The sequence below is a fragment of the Oenanthe melanoleuca genome, chromosome 2 (assembly GCF_029582105.1).
Source record: "Oenanthe melanoleuca isolate GR-GAL-2019-014 chromosome 2, OMel1.0, whole genome shotgun sequence".
Classification (NCBI taxonomy): Eukaryota; Metazoa; Chordata; class Aves; order Passeriformes; family Muscicapidae; genus Oenanthe; species Oenanthe melanoleuca.
Genome location: NC_079335.1, coordinates 86,263,445 through 86,280,812, shown reverse-complemented (window position 1 = coordinate 86,280,812; position 17,368 = coordinate 86,263,445). Strand labels below are relative to the sequence as shown.

General features: G+C 42.9%; 1 protein-coding gene across 9 annotated transcripts in view; it reads right to left on the bottom strand.

Moving 5' to 3' along the window:
• Positions 1-219: 219 nt before the first annotated feature.
• Positions 220-17,368, bottom strand: part of PHACTR1 (phosphatase and actin regulator 1) — a 297,444-nt gene continuing 280,295 nt past the window's right edge. For all 9 annotated transcript variants that reach the window (XM_056485007.1, XM_056485009.1, XM_056485013.1 and 6 more), the window contains 4 exons: positions 13,298-13,359; positions 6,729-6,869; positions 3,401-3,477; positions 220-1,269 (listed from right to left, as the gene is read on the bottom strand). In XM_056485007.1, coding sequence (XP_056340982.1) covers positions 1,254-1,269; positions 3,401-3,477; positions 6,729-6,869; positions 13,298-13,359 — 296 coding nt within the window. In that variant the 3' untranslated portion in view covers positions 220-1,253. The remainder of the gene's footprint in view (positions 1,270-3,400; positions 3,478-6,728; positions 6,870-13,297; positions 13,360-17,368) is intronic.

Below are 17,368 nucleotides of genomic sequence, written 5' to 3'. Positions count from 1 at the left end.
GCTTAAGTTGGCAAGTAAACCAGGCCCAGAGTGACCAGCTCTCTGAGCTCTGCTTGGTCAGTCTGTGTGTTAAACCACTCTAATAAAAATAAATTAAAAGCAAAGTTAGAACCAATAAATTCAGAACATCTCTGAATTGCTGTCCTTATGCCTCAGCTGTGGGTACCAGTGATGAGTCCCACCATCCATAAGAATGCCCCAGACTCCTTTTGTTAGGCCAGGTAACACACTTTGTCATGCTTTGCTCAGTGTGAGTTTAGGATCAGTTCTAGAGACACCTGATACAGAGACAATAGACATCCTTCATGGAAGCTCCAGCCCCTCCTGTTGTGTGTCCCCCTGCAGAGCCAGAGGGGAATCCCAGCCTTTCCTGCTGCCAGGGGCATTCTGGCTCTCACACAGTCACAAGGTTTGGGTGTAAGACAAACTACAAGCAGAGCAGATGCCATGCAGTGACCATGAAGAGATGGGTGCTTGCTTGCTGGTCTTCAGTGTTCTTGTCACTTACTGCTAATGGGCTTACAACTGGGTTTAGAAAATTATACTTGAAAGAGATGGAAAACAAACAGTTGCTGGAACTGAAGCAGCCTTCACTAGGGAGTCCTGTTCTTCAGAGGTGAGACCTTTTTCTGCTTGGAAGCTGAACAATGTCTACTGACTGGCTGAAAACTTCTCCAGGGAAAGAAATGCCTTTCCAGTGAGATGATATTCATAGATGGACTCATGGAGAGTTTCGCTCCTTCACCGTCCTCATAAGGTGCTCTCAGCTTGAAAGGAGTGTTTGGTGTAAGTGCTTTAGTGCCATAGGGACTCATCTTTTGGAGACTTCACCCAGGCCAAGTGATTCCCTGAACACCATTTCAGGGCTCTCTAGGGTTGATGACAGAGGCTTCTCAGGATGAGGGGTGCCTGAAGACAACAATGGTTGCACCACCAGCTGGGCTTGAACACGTATGGCAAATCCACATGCCGGGAAAGTCCTATACATAGATGCCAAGTCTTGGCACGATTTCCCACCAGGGGTATTTTCTGTTACTGAAGCTTGAACCAGCAGGTCTGATGATGCTGCAGTACTCATCACATGTAAATACAATTCTCCTTTTTTTAATATTTATTTTTCTACTATTTTTTTTTTAAAAAGGCAGTTCGGAAGATTTACATTGTACGTAACAGGGAAGTGAGTAATACCAGCACTTATGGTTCCTTTTAATTATGTTTTGAAGATGGCATAGTAGTCAGGTAGAATTGATCTGCTACGGTCTATGAAACCTAAAACCCAAGGGGGGAAAAAAAGAGAAACAGTAAGATCATATCCTCACATGTACATTGCACATAAAAAAATTAGAACTAATTACTACAGTGACACCATTAGGCAGTTCAATTCCTACAGCATTGACATCGGCCATGCTGGCAACAGAACCCAAAACAGTCACACTCACACTTCTTTGGCCTTTCCCAGACTCACAGTTCATAGGTGTAAGCTGTTTGCACCAAAATCTACCAGAGACATTCATATACTTTGGGTCCATCCTATGGGATCCCTGAATGGGTGACAGCAGATCAGCCTCACCCTCTTCCAGGCCGTACAAGGCCTGATTCCACAATAATTGTCTGGTTTGCACAAACCTTATGCTGTTTTGCCAGAATGATTTACATACAGTTTAACATGATTATTCCTTAATACTGGAGGCTAAAGAGACACATGGAGCTAAAATGGCCACCTTTCCTGCAAGGCACACTGTGTCAGAGGGCCTGGGTTTGTCAGATCTGCAAATACACAGTTTTTAAGCTTTGATTTTTCACTCTATTATGAATTAATTAATGTGTCCCACTAGTAAAGTGACACTCACATTCTTTGCTCTTGCCACTGCTTAATGACATGAAGAGCTCATTACCTTGCTAACGACTTTATAATGGTGATTTATCTAAGTTTATTTAAAGGAATTACTCTCTTTTGTTTAAGCATGCTTCCTTCAAGTGCCTATTTCCCAAAGCCACTTGTCAAACCAGTAAGTCCTGCTGTTCTTGAGGCAAACCCTTATTCCAGTGTCTGTTATGTGAGCTGTGGCTCTCTGCACGCCTGGCCCTAACCCACTGAGTCCAAGCTGCTCAGTGGCTTTCAGATGCAAAATTTAAAAGGTTACTGCTCACTCCAGCACTGGAGGAGAAGGAAAATACTGTGCAGAAACCTCCAGAAGCCAAGCAGGTGGAGAGACTTCTGGAAAACTAAACCAGTTTGTATATTGTGGGATGCTGAAGGCTTCATGGAATTTAGTGGAGCTCTCAGTGGAGCCCGACTACTTGTAGCAACACCCCCTTTAAAACAGCCTCATCCTTTCTACACTTGTCACCTCGCCCTGGAGGAGCCAAATGTCCCTCAAAGGCTCAGTCACTGGGGTCAACAGATCTAGGCCAATTGTACATCCTAAGGCTTCTCCCAGACCTTGTGGCTCAGGAGCAGCTGGCTTGTCTCTAGCAGCACTCCATCACTACAAACCCCAGTGCAACCAGCCTAGAACATGCTAGGATGCAGAAGGGAGATCGTTTATGCAAGGTAATATATGCATAATGCATGTGGTGAATTTTAATATAATTATTAATTTATACACATCAAAATCCCTTAATACAAAATTAATTTTGCCTTAAGCTTTTCTGTATTTTTCCTAAAAGTACTGCCTGCATTTTTCATGAGCACTGAACTGATGAATGCATTAATACAAGGGCAACTCCAGTTTTGCACCAGATCCCACTGTCACTTGTCTTCAGTACCCAACACTTGTCTTTAAAGTGTTGATTTGCAAAGGCTTGACTTCAGCCCTAGCCTGTCAGAGAGGAAGGTGGTTGGTTTGGGATCATGGATAATTCATTCAGTCTCTACTTTTAAAACTAAAAAGAGCCCAAGGTGTAAATAATAGTGCCTCTCTTGCAGTGTGGATCTTGCCATGCCCCACTGCATCACTTGTGGCTGGATGTGGAGGACAAGATTGAGTGATCTGTGGGTGGGACCTGCGTGGTGTGGAACAGCTGCACACACAGCAGGGCTTAGTGTGCACTCATTCAGACTTTGCTACGTGCTCTACAAGGGCTCCCTGTCCTCCTTCTGACACCATCTATTTTTTTAACTTCTGATCTGAAAAGAACAGCTATGCAGCAGGATGATTAAAAAAAAAAAAAAAGGTTATACTTCATTAAATGGCACGTGCCTGCATAACTCCACATAATGGGGCAGCATGTGTTCGTCTGTGTGAGTTGCTTTTACAGCCTGTAATTCTAAATGTTGTCTAGACCTCATGGTGTGTTCAGTGCATGTTGGAGAAACAGCTGCTGGCTTTGTTTTTTTTTTTTTTTTGAAAACAACAGTATTCATTTATAGTCTTAAAAAATTAATCTCTCATCTTACCTTGTTAGATGCCTACTTAATTCATGAACTTCCATTTCAGAGCTTTTAAATTCATTAAGCTCTTTTCGAATGGCTGCCTGCAAAGGACAAAGAAACTCATAAATGTATAAATGAGAGAGATCAAAATAAGTTCACTTTGTTCTCAAAACCGTATATTAAAAGTAAAGCAGAGAAATAACATTATCAGAGAGACAAAGACAAACATAAAGACCTTAAAATGTGAAAAGGAACAGAGATAAGAATGTTCTAAATCACATAAAGGGAAGAGAGAAATGCTTTGGTGGAATAGCTCAATTTGAAAACGTAACAGACAATGCAGGTACAGAACCTAATTCTGGCTTATTATGTAAACATTTACATGTACAAAATCCAAAGTAGTGCAAGCATCAGAAAAAAAAGTGCACTGCAGTTTGTGAAACACTCTGATCTATTCCAGAGCTGGACTGTGACTAGAATGGGACCAGATTCTGACAGACTTGTGCTTGAGATGTCTTCTGCCTTTATTGGTCCTGAATTTCCTCAGGTGAAATTACCTAAAGTGTCTGATCTTACTTGGGAAGAAAAGAGGGATACCTGGCTCCCTGCCCTCTACTCTGCCTCAGGCTGTGTCCTTCTGCCTTGCTCCTCCCTTCTGACCCAGCTGTGCTGTTTATTGAAATGACTGGACAGATTAACCCAGCAGAAAACCTGCCACGGTGTGGTGGTATTCAGCCTCTGTGGCTTGTCTGTGAAGGAAAAGAAAACCAGGGGGCACTTGCAGGAAGAGAAATATTGAAGAATAAAAAACCAGAGGGGGTGACTTGAAGGGACTCAGCTGAATGGTAGAGATGGTGCTGAGCAGAAATGGCTCAAGTCCCAAGCTCAGAGTCAAGACCTCTGACAGCTCTGTAATATTTGTTGCTCACAAGTGGTTTCACTGTGAGCATTTGGAGGGGATGTGCAAGGTGTCTGCTGTGGCCAAACACTCCCATGGGTCTGAGGTGTGTGTACTGCCTTTCTGTGTGATGCTGAAAACATCAGCATCAGAGGTGAAAAGGGGGTGCTCCAGTAAGTGGTACTTGTGTCTGTCAGAATTTTTCTCAGTGAAGGAAATCTGAACCAGTATGAGTAGCACAAGCCCAAAACAGAACTTTTGTAACAGCCCCTGCTCCAGTCAGCAACTACCTTTGCTTTGACAAACCCTAAGTGATGGATTTTGCAAGTGTTTTTGTACTGAAAAAGCCCTTTCTGCTCCTTCCCCACAGCTTTGGTTTCTTATTTCCCTTATAAGAGCCTGTCAGGCACTCTCATCCATCAGGACAGAGTGATGGCTATGCAGCAGCTCCAGCAGACCAATCTGCTACTGAAGTGACTGTGAAGAAGGCCACAGGGGTGGCTGACTCCCACAGGGACTGAGATCTATTCCCCTCTCCATCCCTCATCTTTTGGAGAGATGCAAAAATGCCCTTTTCCTTCCCCTAGGAGTCAGACCTGCTAAAGACAAACTCTGACTGGAGGCAGTTCCCTCCATCCACCACACAGAGCAAGATTTACTGGCAAACAGAAAAGCCCATTGCTAAAATCTGTTTTTGCAATAAATCTAGTCTGTGCTGACCAGTGAAGACAGCTATTGAATCACAGCTCTGGAAGAAAATAATCCTATCTAGGATGATTCAGCTTTGTTTCAATTTGTCTGGCTATTTTTTCCAACAGTGGACTTAGTGTTGAGGAAAAGCATGTCACCTGAATGGCAGAAATCAGAATACTGCCCACAAGACCCAAACAAAAACCAATCTGTCTGCTTCCTTATGCCATAAAGGGCATTAATACTAGAATGACAAATATCTCTTCTTCTGATGGTGCTTTGCTGAGAAAAGGTTAATTTGAAGGACTTTACCCTTTTCTCTCACTACTGAACTTGTACATGTATTGTAAAAAAAGAAAAAGTGACATCAAATACTCTGTCTTAATGCTAAATCTTTACTGGGTTACATTTGATAGTGGTATTTAATGCTTGTTCTTTTCAGAGACATAGGATATCATAGGACATCAAATCTCCACACCCAGCTGAAGTTTCTCCATGCCTTTCATCCCAGACAGGGATCTCTCAAAGGCTGTAGAACCAGTTGGGAGATTTACTCCCTTCCTCATCAAACAATTAAGAGAATAAAGCTAAGTCAGTTGACTAATATCTTGTCAAACATGGTGAGGTAAAATGAGAAAAGCTAATTTAACCCAGTATATTATGTTCTATGGACAGTCCTGAGGAAGTTTTTATTTTTTTTTCAAATTAGTTTGTGCTACATTAACTTAACCAAAGCTAATCTGAAAAAAATCCCTCCATCAAGGAGAAGAACAACATCATAGAACTATATAAGTCCTTTGGTTGAATTATACAAGTATAACACGCTGTCCTTTCTGAATAAAGCCAAGAGCACCACAGCTGACTGGTGTGGCTGGAAATTCTGCTAATGCTCTAAACATTGGATGTATGCTCCCCATTGCTGAATGACTGAGTTCCATGGCAAAGAATGAGTCAATGCTTGAATTCAGTATCTGAAAGTCTTTAAAATTAAAAGGGCATCATAGAGTGACTACAAGATTCAAGACTGAATCACTGAGCCTCATAGTTCTTGCTTCTTACAACATCCATTAAATCTTTTAAATATTTTTCCTGAGGTCCCATTAAGACCCTCAGGATGTAACTGATATAATTTGCCAGCAATTTAATCCCACTGCCATCAATGTCAACACCAGAGACACTGTTTACTGGAAATTCCACCAGTGCTCAGAGGGCAGTTCCATCCATACCAAATGTGTGTCTTTTTTTTCATCTGCAGGTCTTCTGTGATTTCAGTTCAGTGCTTAAAATACTCTGTGGCAGAAATCCTGAGCAAAGACCCCTGTTGTAACCCACTGGAGAGAAGTGACCTGGCTTTGGAAGGATGGAGGTACCTTTGCCAAATTGATCTGCTGGCATTTTCACACCCTGTCCTGTCCTGGCACTGCCATTCAGGCACATGCTTCAGTCTCGCTGCTAAGTCTTTCCAGAGCTCTCACTTGGCAGCATAATGTGGTAAGACCAAAACCAACAAACAAATACCAGGGCTTGAGATTCCTTCCCTCTCCTGGTTTCCATGCATATAGGAACCTCCTTGCCAAAGATTTATGCTTCAAACAAAACCAAACCTCGTGAATGGGAAAAAACCACGGGTGTATTGGGAAGGGATGTCAGTGGATGTTTATTCCTTGACAGCCATGGCACCTGTGGGACCCAAGGGATGCTGTTTGCCATGTTTGCCATGATCTGGGTGCTTAGGCCATGGCTCTCCAGAGTTGCTGCACTTACTTTGTCGGCGGCTGTGAGTCGTGTCCAGGGCTTGTCCGCCCTCCTGTCGTAGTCCTGCGCATCCGCCACTTCCACGTAGTCACTGAAGCGGATGAGGATCTTCCTCTCACGTAGCTCTTCTACTGTGGGCCTTTGACTCAGCTGCAGGTTTGAGGAAGGTGTGGAAAAAGGCATCAGGACTTTGCTTTTTCCCTACAGAGTGCTGCTTGGGGATTTATTTTACTGCAACCGTTGTTATGGTAATAAGAGTGTTTGGACATTCCTAGAGCTTTGTTTTTATCTGCCTTTCACAGAATTGCTACCTGGGAAATGCCCTCGTGTTATGACACCTTGAATATTGTCTCACCTTGCTGCCGGAGCAGCCCACTGTTCTTTGGGAAGCTGCTGTGGCTGCTGATTCCCAACAGTTGATCACCCTTGACAGAAATGAGAAGGCAAGAAAGTCTCCTAGTCTGATGTCCCAGCAGGAGATAAAGACCACAACACAACTCTAAAATAACCTGCCCTTTCCAGCCTTCTGCTGCTGTTGCCTGTACTTTTGCACTGCCTGAGAGGAGTCAGGCCAAGGCATGGAGTGGCTCCTGCCCTGAATTACATGCAAAAGGTGAAAAACTACTTTCTTTACCATTCTGATATTCTGCAGATGTGTCCTGACCTCCAGAAAAGGCAGGCAGGATGATTAGTACACATTGAACTTTTAACTGTATCTATTGACAGATATTTGTATCACAGCATATTTGACTTTTAAAAGTTAATGTTACATGCTACAAGCCAAAAGGAATGGCAATGGTGGATTGTATCACGTCAGAAAAGCATCTTCATTGTTTCAAGCATTTCTTTTAAATTCCACAGCAGACTAGTCAGCCACAGTGAAAAACTTCTCTTAAATTAATGTGCTGATAGTCCACGTGTCACACAGCCAGTTACATGGGCAGGGACAGGAGCTGGCTTTCAGGGATCAATTCTCCTTGAATGCACAGCATGCTGGTGAATGCCAGAAGAAATTACACAATCATTTCTGAAGGTGCTACATAAATGTGTGCATGTGGCTGTAGATTAGCTGAAAAGTTTCACTGTTAGAGTACAACATTTGTAAGCAGGATACATCAGGAAAAACAATATCCTGATAATAATTTCCTACACAGTGTATCATGCTCTTCCCACTAACTAGAAATAGATGTGTTTGAAATACTTTACCCTTGTGAAGGGTAACAGGTCTAAATATTTAATAAAATGCTTGAGATTCTATTCTGCCACATAATTTATGCCCCTGAATCCACCTTTCTTCCAAATTAAGTATCTCAGTTCCCTGCATTTTATCTTCTAGAGAGAATTATGAGTTAAAACAGCCAGGATACTAAGTGAAGGGTGAAAAATCCCTCCTTTCTTCAGCACTTGGGTGGAGCTTCACTGCCCTATCCTGCATCGGCTGTAGCCTGTGTGCTTGTTCTTGGCACGTCGGTTGTCTTTCTCTTCTCTGTTTAGAAAAGATGATTGTGATGGGAGGCAGCAGTGGGGCTGCTCTCCTTATAACAGCATCCCTGAGCATGCACACACAAATTGGGTTCAAACACCTCATGTGGAGAGTCTGCAGAGCTGCACTAATGCCCTACCTGTGAGATGCTGAGGAGAAAGGGAATGAGGATGGAAAAAAGATGCACTGACTCTTGTGCCAGTGTTCTGGCTGGGAAAGAGTCCTGAATTCTATGGCTGGTATCACATAGTTCATGTGTAGCCATAAATCTACATATATTTCCATATATAAATACATGCACACAAAATATATTCAGTACATTAAACCAAAGTGCCAATCTGATCATGCTAAGTGTAACGAGAGAGACAACCATGCTAAGTCATTTTCTAAAAGCCATTAATTAAAGCTACATTATTTGAATGGTTAACAAATTTCCCTGCCTTCTTCTCATACCATTGCAGAGATGTGTTGTGACCTTCTAGGTGTGAGAGTGTCACAGTATGTCTGGGCTGCTCCCTTAACTCTTGACTAGCTGGGGAACCAGCTTTGCAGGACAGACTGTAAGCAACCCCACTGCAGGTGTCAGTTCAATGTGTGTCCATGATGAGGGCACAGCTCAGCTGAGATCTCACCTTGCAGTTTATTTTTATGACCTGTGAGCTGTGGTCTCTTGGGTCTAAATTGCTTAATGATACAGAGTCCTTATCAAGCAACACCTGAGAACAAGCTCTTCTAACAGGCAGAAAGAATAGGGCACGTTCAAAAATTACAGGACAAGGACATGGCCAAGGGCACAATGCAATTGTTTGCACAAGGTGTGGTGTTCCAAGCAGGGAGAAGGGGTTCTTACGGAGCTGGACCCTTTTAAATTGACTTCTGTTAATGTGAAAGGGATGTATCTGCATGAATGTGTCTGGACTTTTTCTGTGTGCACTACCTGGGCATTTACATTTCTATTTTGTGAAGATTTGGGAGCTGAGGAAGCAGGGTAATTCTGTGGTGAGTGACTCATTATTTGAGTCTGTACCAGAGTAAAATTCCCTTTTAAAATAAACGGATTTGTATTAATGCAAGAGCAGTAAATGAGGACAGGACCTCTCATGCCTTGTCACAGGAGGTCAAATTTTGTTCTGTATATTCTGGAGCACTGTAGATACAAATGGGTGTTTTCCAGGCTTTGATACTAAGGCAGTTTGAAAGGGAGGGTTTAACACACCCCTCTTTGTCTATGGCATGGGAAATGAAGCAAACCCAAGCACCCCCACCAGATAAAGGAGAGGTGGACTTACTCTTGCCAGTCTGGTCTTGGGATTTAGTCAAATGCAAAATGCTGAGTTTGCTCCACTTCAGTCACAAGGAAGCTTATCTTAGCATGTCATCATTGCCTTCTCTGTTACCTCATTAAAATGTTACAGTTGTTACTTAAAGAAGAAAACAAGCTGAAAAACTACAAAACCCTAACCAGCAGCAGCCCCTTCTTTGCTCCCCACCTTCTGCAGTAAAGCTATAGGAGCAAGATGTGAGGAAAATGCCCCAAAGACCTTTCCCTCTGACTGTAAATGCAGCTTATCCAAATTAGCCACTAACCTTTTTTTCTTCTCTGACCTTTCTCCTCCCTGCTGCCTCTCTCTCACCTCTCTCTGATGAGTCCCACCTCTCTCAACAGTTCATTATTTTCAATAGCCTTTGCTGAGACAAGCCAGTGGAGGTCAGTTAAAGAAAAGCTTGAACATCTTCAAGCAGAGGAGAGATTTCCCAGAGAGGCACCAGTGAACAGAGCATTTAAATTGGACTGGGGCAAGAATTTAACAGAAGAGAAGATTTCAGATTATTGCATGGATTTTAAGAAACAGCCACACCTCTTCAATTTGGTAGCCAGTATTACAGCTCTGAGAGTTTTCCTTTTGGAGCTAGACCTCTGAGAAAAATAAGCTATTGGCAGTGGGCAGATAGGAAGCAGTAAACTCTGGGGGCTGGGAAGCATGGTGCCATTTAAGAGAAGAGAAGGTAGGAAAAGAAGAGTTCTATTCCCCTTTGCAAGTGATTTGTAAAGTGCTCTGTTAATCCAGGCTAGGATTCTCCCTCTGTAATGGAAGTCCTCAGGGGACATTCAGGCTTGTGTTAATTGCCTTGGTCCTTGGCCAAGCTTGTCATGGTTCAGAGACCATATACCTTCTTGGCAGTAATTTGTGGGGGCCCAGATCTCCCTGTGGACGTGAGCCATCTGCAACACTTCCAGAGGGCTTCTACACATTAATATTCTTTGAATGGGCTGGAGGTCGAGACCAGTGCTCAGAGAAAAAAACTTTCCTAATCCACATGTGCTTCCACTCAAATGACGCAAGTCCGTGTGCCCAAAGGTGCTTGGTGGGCCTGAGGGGCAGGGAGAGAGAGGACAGGGGTGCCTGGGCATCTCAGGGGACAGGCAAACATGCTCCACTCTCCTTCCTTGGCCAGGAGGGACATGAGCTGCTGAGAAACTCAGCCAACAGCATGTGCCTTCATTTTGTTATTTGAATGGCAGCTATGCCTCACCCCAGTTAATGTGGAACTAGATGAGTTGGAGAGGATGGAAAGTGCTAAAAGGGGCAGCCTGCTATAGGTCACCTGATTTCTTTAATTTTTTATTTTTTTTTTAAGAAATTGCCTGTCCAGATGATGAATTCAACTAGATATTTACTGCTGACTTTAATAAGGCATCTAGACCTAGCAAGGTAATCTTACTTATTACAGCATGTCATGTTACAACTTATCATCATAACACTGTAACAAAATGTCAGTGCTGATGGAATTTTAAGAACAGCTTTTTTAATGGATGGAGTGGGTTCTCCCTTGGAATTGGAGTGTTGCCACCAAAAAAACTGGGGACTGTAGCAGTTTCTGTAGTGCAAGGTCAAAAGTCTCATCAGAGGCTTCTACAGAACTCACTTCCCTTCTTATTCCCAACTACACACGTTTACAAAAGAGGCAACATGGCAGAGTTTCCTCATGTTGAATTTACCCTGCGGGCATGTGTGTGCTTGAAAACTCAGTGCAAACAGAAAGGGCTGCTGGGCAACACACTTGCTGTGCTCAATTAAACTTCAGTTTGATCTGAGGTTTAAAATCCTCTGGTACTAAGACTTCAGTACAAACCGACAGAAGGAGCTTGCCACTGTGCTGTAAACACGACACATCTGGGACAGGCTCATGAAAGACACAGCTGGGGAATAACAACTATTTTTGCAGGATTCACTCGGTGGTTGGCATTTCTAGTTGTTATCTAAAACACTTGCACACTTTATTAACTTCTTTTCTCTAGTGATTTCTGAGCTTTTATGATGGTGTGTTTGGTAGGTGAGAACAAAATCTGTTGTTAGATCAGCCTTGCAGTTCTTTCATTAAAATTACACATGTCACTGGAACAATTTAGAACAGTTTAAAAAGATGATCCAAATCAAACATTGTTAAATCATGTTGCTATTAACCTCAGAAATGTGGGGGAGAAAAATCTTTACTAGTGAGGAAGCCAAAAAAAAAAGACTAAAAGGTATATGATCAGGAATATCAAAGAAGCAAATGCCAGGGCCTCAGACTGATGCTGCTTTCCCCACAGTTCCTACTTAAAAGTGCAAACAAGACAAAGCAAGAAACCTCTCAGAAAACTACTTAGGTTTTAGGGAGCAGACACTGATGTGAAGCAGTGGCAACCTGAGTGCTTTAGCTGAGCTGTGGCCTCTGCCTGTGACAGATGATTCCTGTGCTCTCACCTTTCCTACAGTGGAGGATGGGAACTGCGTGTGATGGCAATGGCTCTGTCAGCAGCCCTCACTTCTTAGGTGGGACACTGGGTATGGGGAGCTTTGCTCTCTATTACAGCTGCTCCTCAAATGGCATCAAGCTCTGCACTGGGTTCCTGCATGTGTTTACCCTTCAATGTACAGGGAAATTGAATGCCTGGTAAAATGTTATTTCCAGCCTTTGCGCAGAGCCTCAATCCCATGAAACATCTGCAATGCAGTTAGGATCTTTTCTTTCAGGCAGTGCAAAGAGGGAATGCAAAATCATCCCTGTCATTGTGGTGAAGAATATGTGTTTTACAAACAATATTATGGCTCTCTAGCTCTTGCAGGCAACAGCAGTATCCCCCCACTGGTGACCAAGAATTCTACCTATTTATATGAATTGAGAATAAGGCATGAGATTGTTAATTGTGACAAAAAGCAATTCAATTCTCAGAATGTAACCTTTCCTTGTTATTATTAGAGACTACTTAGAGACCTTTCCATGTTATTATTTATACCATGAAAGCTGTGATCACACAGATCCAAAAAACTAAGCCATCTAAAATTGTACAGAAAGGGAATGGTGCTGCTTCACAAGTATGTGAGTTTTTAGAGGGCTTTCTTTACTTCTGGAGATAGGAAATATATCAGTGCTGAAAGAAAGTTAATCTGCAATAACAGGATGGATTGTTCACTGTGTATGTTTGGGCATTTGTAGACATTTACACCAGCTGCAAACTGAATGCGTACATCTGAAATTACTGTCTTTCAGTTTTAAGAGTAAATGAGTTTTGAATCAAGCAATGCTATTTTGCTTGTCCTTCCCTGCCAATACAAGATTGCTTTCTGCACTATAGGCTTTTTTGCAAATGTTTGTCTCTATTTACTTTAAATGCCTCAACTGACAACCTCTCTTTCCAGAAAATGTTTAGCTTCCAGTTTTATGAGGGATTTTCTGGTGGAATTTTCAAATCACCATCACTTTAACTTTGCTCTCTGTAATGGTCATAGAAGCCATCACATTTACAAGAAGCATTGGTCCTTGTAAATGCTGATCTCTCTCTTTCACTGTTCAAAACTTTTCAATTATGAAGACTAGATCTTTTTTTCCTGTTTGAAATGTTACCAGCAGTAGCCTGCAAAGTGGTTTCCTTCACTCTCTGTGGACTTACACCCTGCAACATTGCTGATTTCTTTTAAAGATTTTTTTGTTAGACTTGTTTCACACTCTACTTTTGAACATGGTGCTGAAGAAAAGGGAAAAGGCAAACAACTGTGCAATAGGGAGAAAGTTACAGTAGTGTCATAACAGGATCAAAGCTGCTTCTCACCTTCCGTGTTAATCTTCTCTTAATCTCTCGCTTTTCCTCCTGCTCCTCTTGCTCATTCCGGGCTGTAAAAGATTTACAAGGATCTCAGACTGTGGACTCATCAGGCATGCACAGTTTGCAACAAAATAAGCCTTTCCATCAGTATATTAATGTTTCAGGACCTCTCTGATGCACAGTATGTCCCTCTGGGGCTGGTGAATGTCCTCGATCTGTAGCTATTGCGCTTCCTTACACGCTTCATAAAACATCTACAGCTTCCTTCCTTTCCCTGTGTTGGCACCTCTTCAGGTATGTCACTTTCTAGAAGGGCTGGGCAGCAAGCCAGCTCTTCAAAAAATGTTATCTCCCTGCCCACAGGCCTGGTGGCCTCAGGGGGCTCAGCCACGATAGGGTTGGATTCTGCAAGGTCAATGGCTGGAATAGAAACGCGTAGTTTTTTTTCCATCTGCAGAATAACTTATTGCAGCTACATTTTGGAGATAATAGAAAAAACCCTTTGGAATAGAAGTGCCAGGCAAATTGTGCAGCTTGCCATGGCATGAGCAGAGTTAAAGAGAGTGTCCTTCCATCGTGAGCCTTCGAAGTATCACACTGGAGCATAAAAGCTCATCCTAGGTCAATTAGCTCTTAACATTAAGCCAAAAGATCACGTTTTACAAGCTCTTACCAGGGCATGCCCCAACTCTTCTCCCTCAAGAGCTCAATAACATTAGAGTACACTAACTCTTCTTCAACTTAGGAGGAAGCTGTTATGCACTGTCTTTGCATTGACCTTTACCAAAAGTCACTAAAATCTCAGGATTCCAGGTACTCAGCTTCTCGAGCAGTTAGGATCTGCCTCCACTGCTTTGCTGGCACCTGAAATGCTCTTTACTCCAATCATGCTGGCACATAACTGGTGAGAGCAAACACAACTCATCAGCTTTTCCAGTAAGTACTCTGTGCCCCTGCTGGGATCCAGTTTTTGCTCAGCTAGGACTAGCTCAGGCAGGAATAACTCTCTGCAGGGGACATTATAGACCTCCAAGGCCAGCTGAGGATAGGTGTCTTGATTTAAATTGTTAAACACTGGACTGCACTAAACTCAAGGGGGAATCCCACATTCCCCCCTGCTGATCCTGCAGATGGAGCTGCTGCAGAGCTGCAGTAACAATCCACCAGCCATAGCTTCCTTTAGCTGTGAAGAGCACAATCCAACACTCACTAGGAAACTGGGGCTTTCCCCACGCAGAAATGAGACCTAAGGTTTAGAGACCACAGAAGCCTCTGAGCAGGTGAGCAGGGCTAGGCTGGGGACCAAGCTTCTTGCTGCTCAGGACAGTAGAGCTGACAGTGCTACCACAGCTGCTCACTGACTTCAGCAGGACTGGGAAATCTCCACTGAAGTGGACAAAGGATCTGTCGATGTTATGGTGTTTCACACTACACTTCTGATCTTTAAGTGCCATTTTACCAAAAATACCATTTATATTTTCAAAAGGAAGGAAACCAGTAGGGGGCTAAAAAGAACACAAGACAGCAGGGAGTCACAACTGTCTTTTTAAGCAATCACTGGAGTACCTATACTGATAAATGTAATTTTCCTCTTTCAATGGTTTCTGCCCCTACTGGGCTGGACACTCTTCTAGTAATTGACCCCCTAGCAATTTTTTTCTTCCCTTTGTGTCTCAAATTTGCAGGACTTGGTCCTGCAAATGCCTGCCCTCAGACACAGCACTAAAGAGAATCCCCACAGAGTCAGGGTAGAACTGCAAGCAGCCAAGGAGTTATGCTTAAGACTTAGTAATGGCTATTCATTTTTGTCCTTGGCATCTGATGTTTTTCTCTTCTCCTCACTCTTAGCCCAGCCACCCACTTTCAGAGACAGCCAGGCAGGCTTAAGACTTCAGGCAGGTAAAAGCTGGAAAATAGGAATACATTCTCCTTCAAAACTAGAAAGTGACTTTGTTTTAGCTATTTCTTTGAAGTTAAGTCATGCCAATCTTGTGAAGCTACAGAACTGATGCTTTATTTTATATTAGGTGTTCAGGAGATTCTCTGTTTCTCTAAACCTGTGTCTCAGGGTGAGCAGTTGGATGTAGGTGCAATTTTCACCCCTGATTTCTGTGCTGGTGTGAAATGTCCCCCAATACAGTTTGAGGCATTCAGAAGCCACCTAACCATCATTTTTGTGAGGAATTTATGCAACCCTGAATATGCCAGGTTGACAACTGGATTGCTTTTATCCACCTGTGAAGTGGCACAGGGGTGGTGCATGACGGGGGATTGAGGCATCTTTCCTTATACAGTTGGACAGCAAGGAAAGCTGCAAAGTGTTCTTTAGTCAGCAAACTAACCCTGCAGGCCTGGACTCCTCCTACTATATACCTTTGACCTAAATATGAGTCAGTGAATGGGGAAGACTTCAGGGAAGGACCCTACAAGAACCAGTTGTCTCAGCTCTGTTTCCTTGCTGTGGCTGCTGAGATTTCACTGCTGCTATCAGCAAGTAGCAGAACTTGGCAATGGATGCTTTGCCCTTGTAAAGATAACTCATAATTATTGCAGTAGCACAGACCTAGGAAGGATTCAATTCATGTATAAAGACCGGCTGTCCAACCACATTTTGCCTCATTTTTTCCCATCAGCATGGGCAGTAATGCAGTTACATGTGCAATAGGAACATGGTACCAGACCTGACATTTTCATCAGGGAGATTTCAGCTTTTACTGCAGGGAAAATCCTGTTTAGTCTACTTGAGAGCTTGGTAGGTTTTCTTTTGTGTTTGTGCATGCTCTGAGCTGGGCTTTTGCAAATTGCTTGACCTGCTTATGCAGAGAATTCACACTCTTTTTCTTAGCACTTCCTCTCTTTCCCTACACTCCATTATATTTATTATAATGCTGTTTCTCAGAAGTCTAGAGGAATGACAAGAAATTATGCACAAAACAGAAATATTTATATTCACTTGTTTAAGGGTAGAGCATGCTTATGTTTTCTTTTTAAAATTATGTAATGATTTAATTTTTTTTCTTTCTTGCTGTGGCTCACCAAAAGTTGGAATGCCTTGGAAATACCACATTACTCTTTCCTGTAATTAGGAAGCTGTTTGTTTACCAAGACACATGTTTTGGGGCAGATCTGTGTTAAAGCAAGCTAAAAAATTCCACTTAGGAAATACAATATGATTCTGGATTCAGCATAGTATTTTCAAACATCTATGTCATTTAAGAGCCTTTATGCAATTAAAAAAGACACTGATGTTACTCAAGGGGTAATTCCTCTTAAATGTGAGACATCTTCAGGGTGCTCTGTGATCTTTAGGAATATCTGCAAGGCACCCAGTGGTTGGAGATGCTGCTCTCTGTTGATGCAGGTTCAAAGCAGGTGCCCAAGGCCCCACCTCCCCCAGTGCCAGGGCAGTGTTTGCTGGTCATGCACCAGTGCCAGGTGGTGCCTGACATGTGTTTGTTGATAGGTCCCAGGATGACAACATGAGCTGCAGAGAATTGGCCTCTGTCCCTCTGTGCCTGAGCCTGACATCAGTCACGTCGCAGGTCCCCCTTCTCCAGCTGTTCTGCTAAGCCCCTGTGAGACAATCACAGCTGGATGTGACAAAGGTTTCCCCAGGTTCTGTCCCTGACTTCCTCCAGCAGCCAGCCACTGGAGTTAGGAGCAGACAGTAGGAGCACAGTTATTAAGAGAGGGCTGGTCCTAAATAAATGGCTTTTCCAGCAGCCTCAGGCATGCCCACACCACTCTGCTGCCCGGTCTTCTCTCCTCTTTGCATTGACAGTGGTGTCTCTCTCTCTCTGTCTGCCATGTGTAATATCATCAACACATGAAAAGACCCTGCTGGGCATTAACACTATCATTAAGCTGCTAAGAATTTGGTTTTGAAGTATTTGAAAATTGAATTCTGCTGATTTTCAGAGAATTAATCTTTTGCTACCATGTTTTTATGATTCTATACATTACAGTTATTCAAACAAGAGAAGGTGAATTATGGACCTACCTAAGGGGACATTATGTATAAGGCACCATTTCAGAATACTTTTTTCTGTAGTAATTTCCAAAAATTTTTCTGGAAAT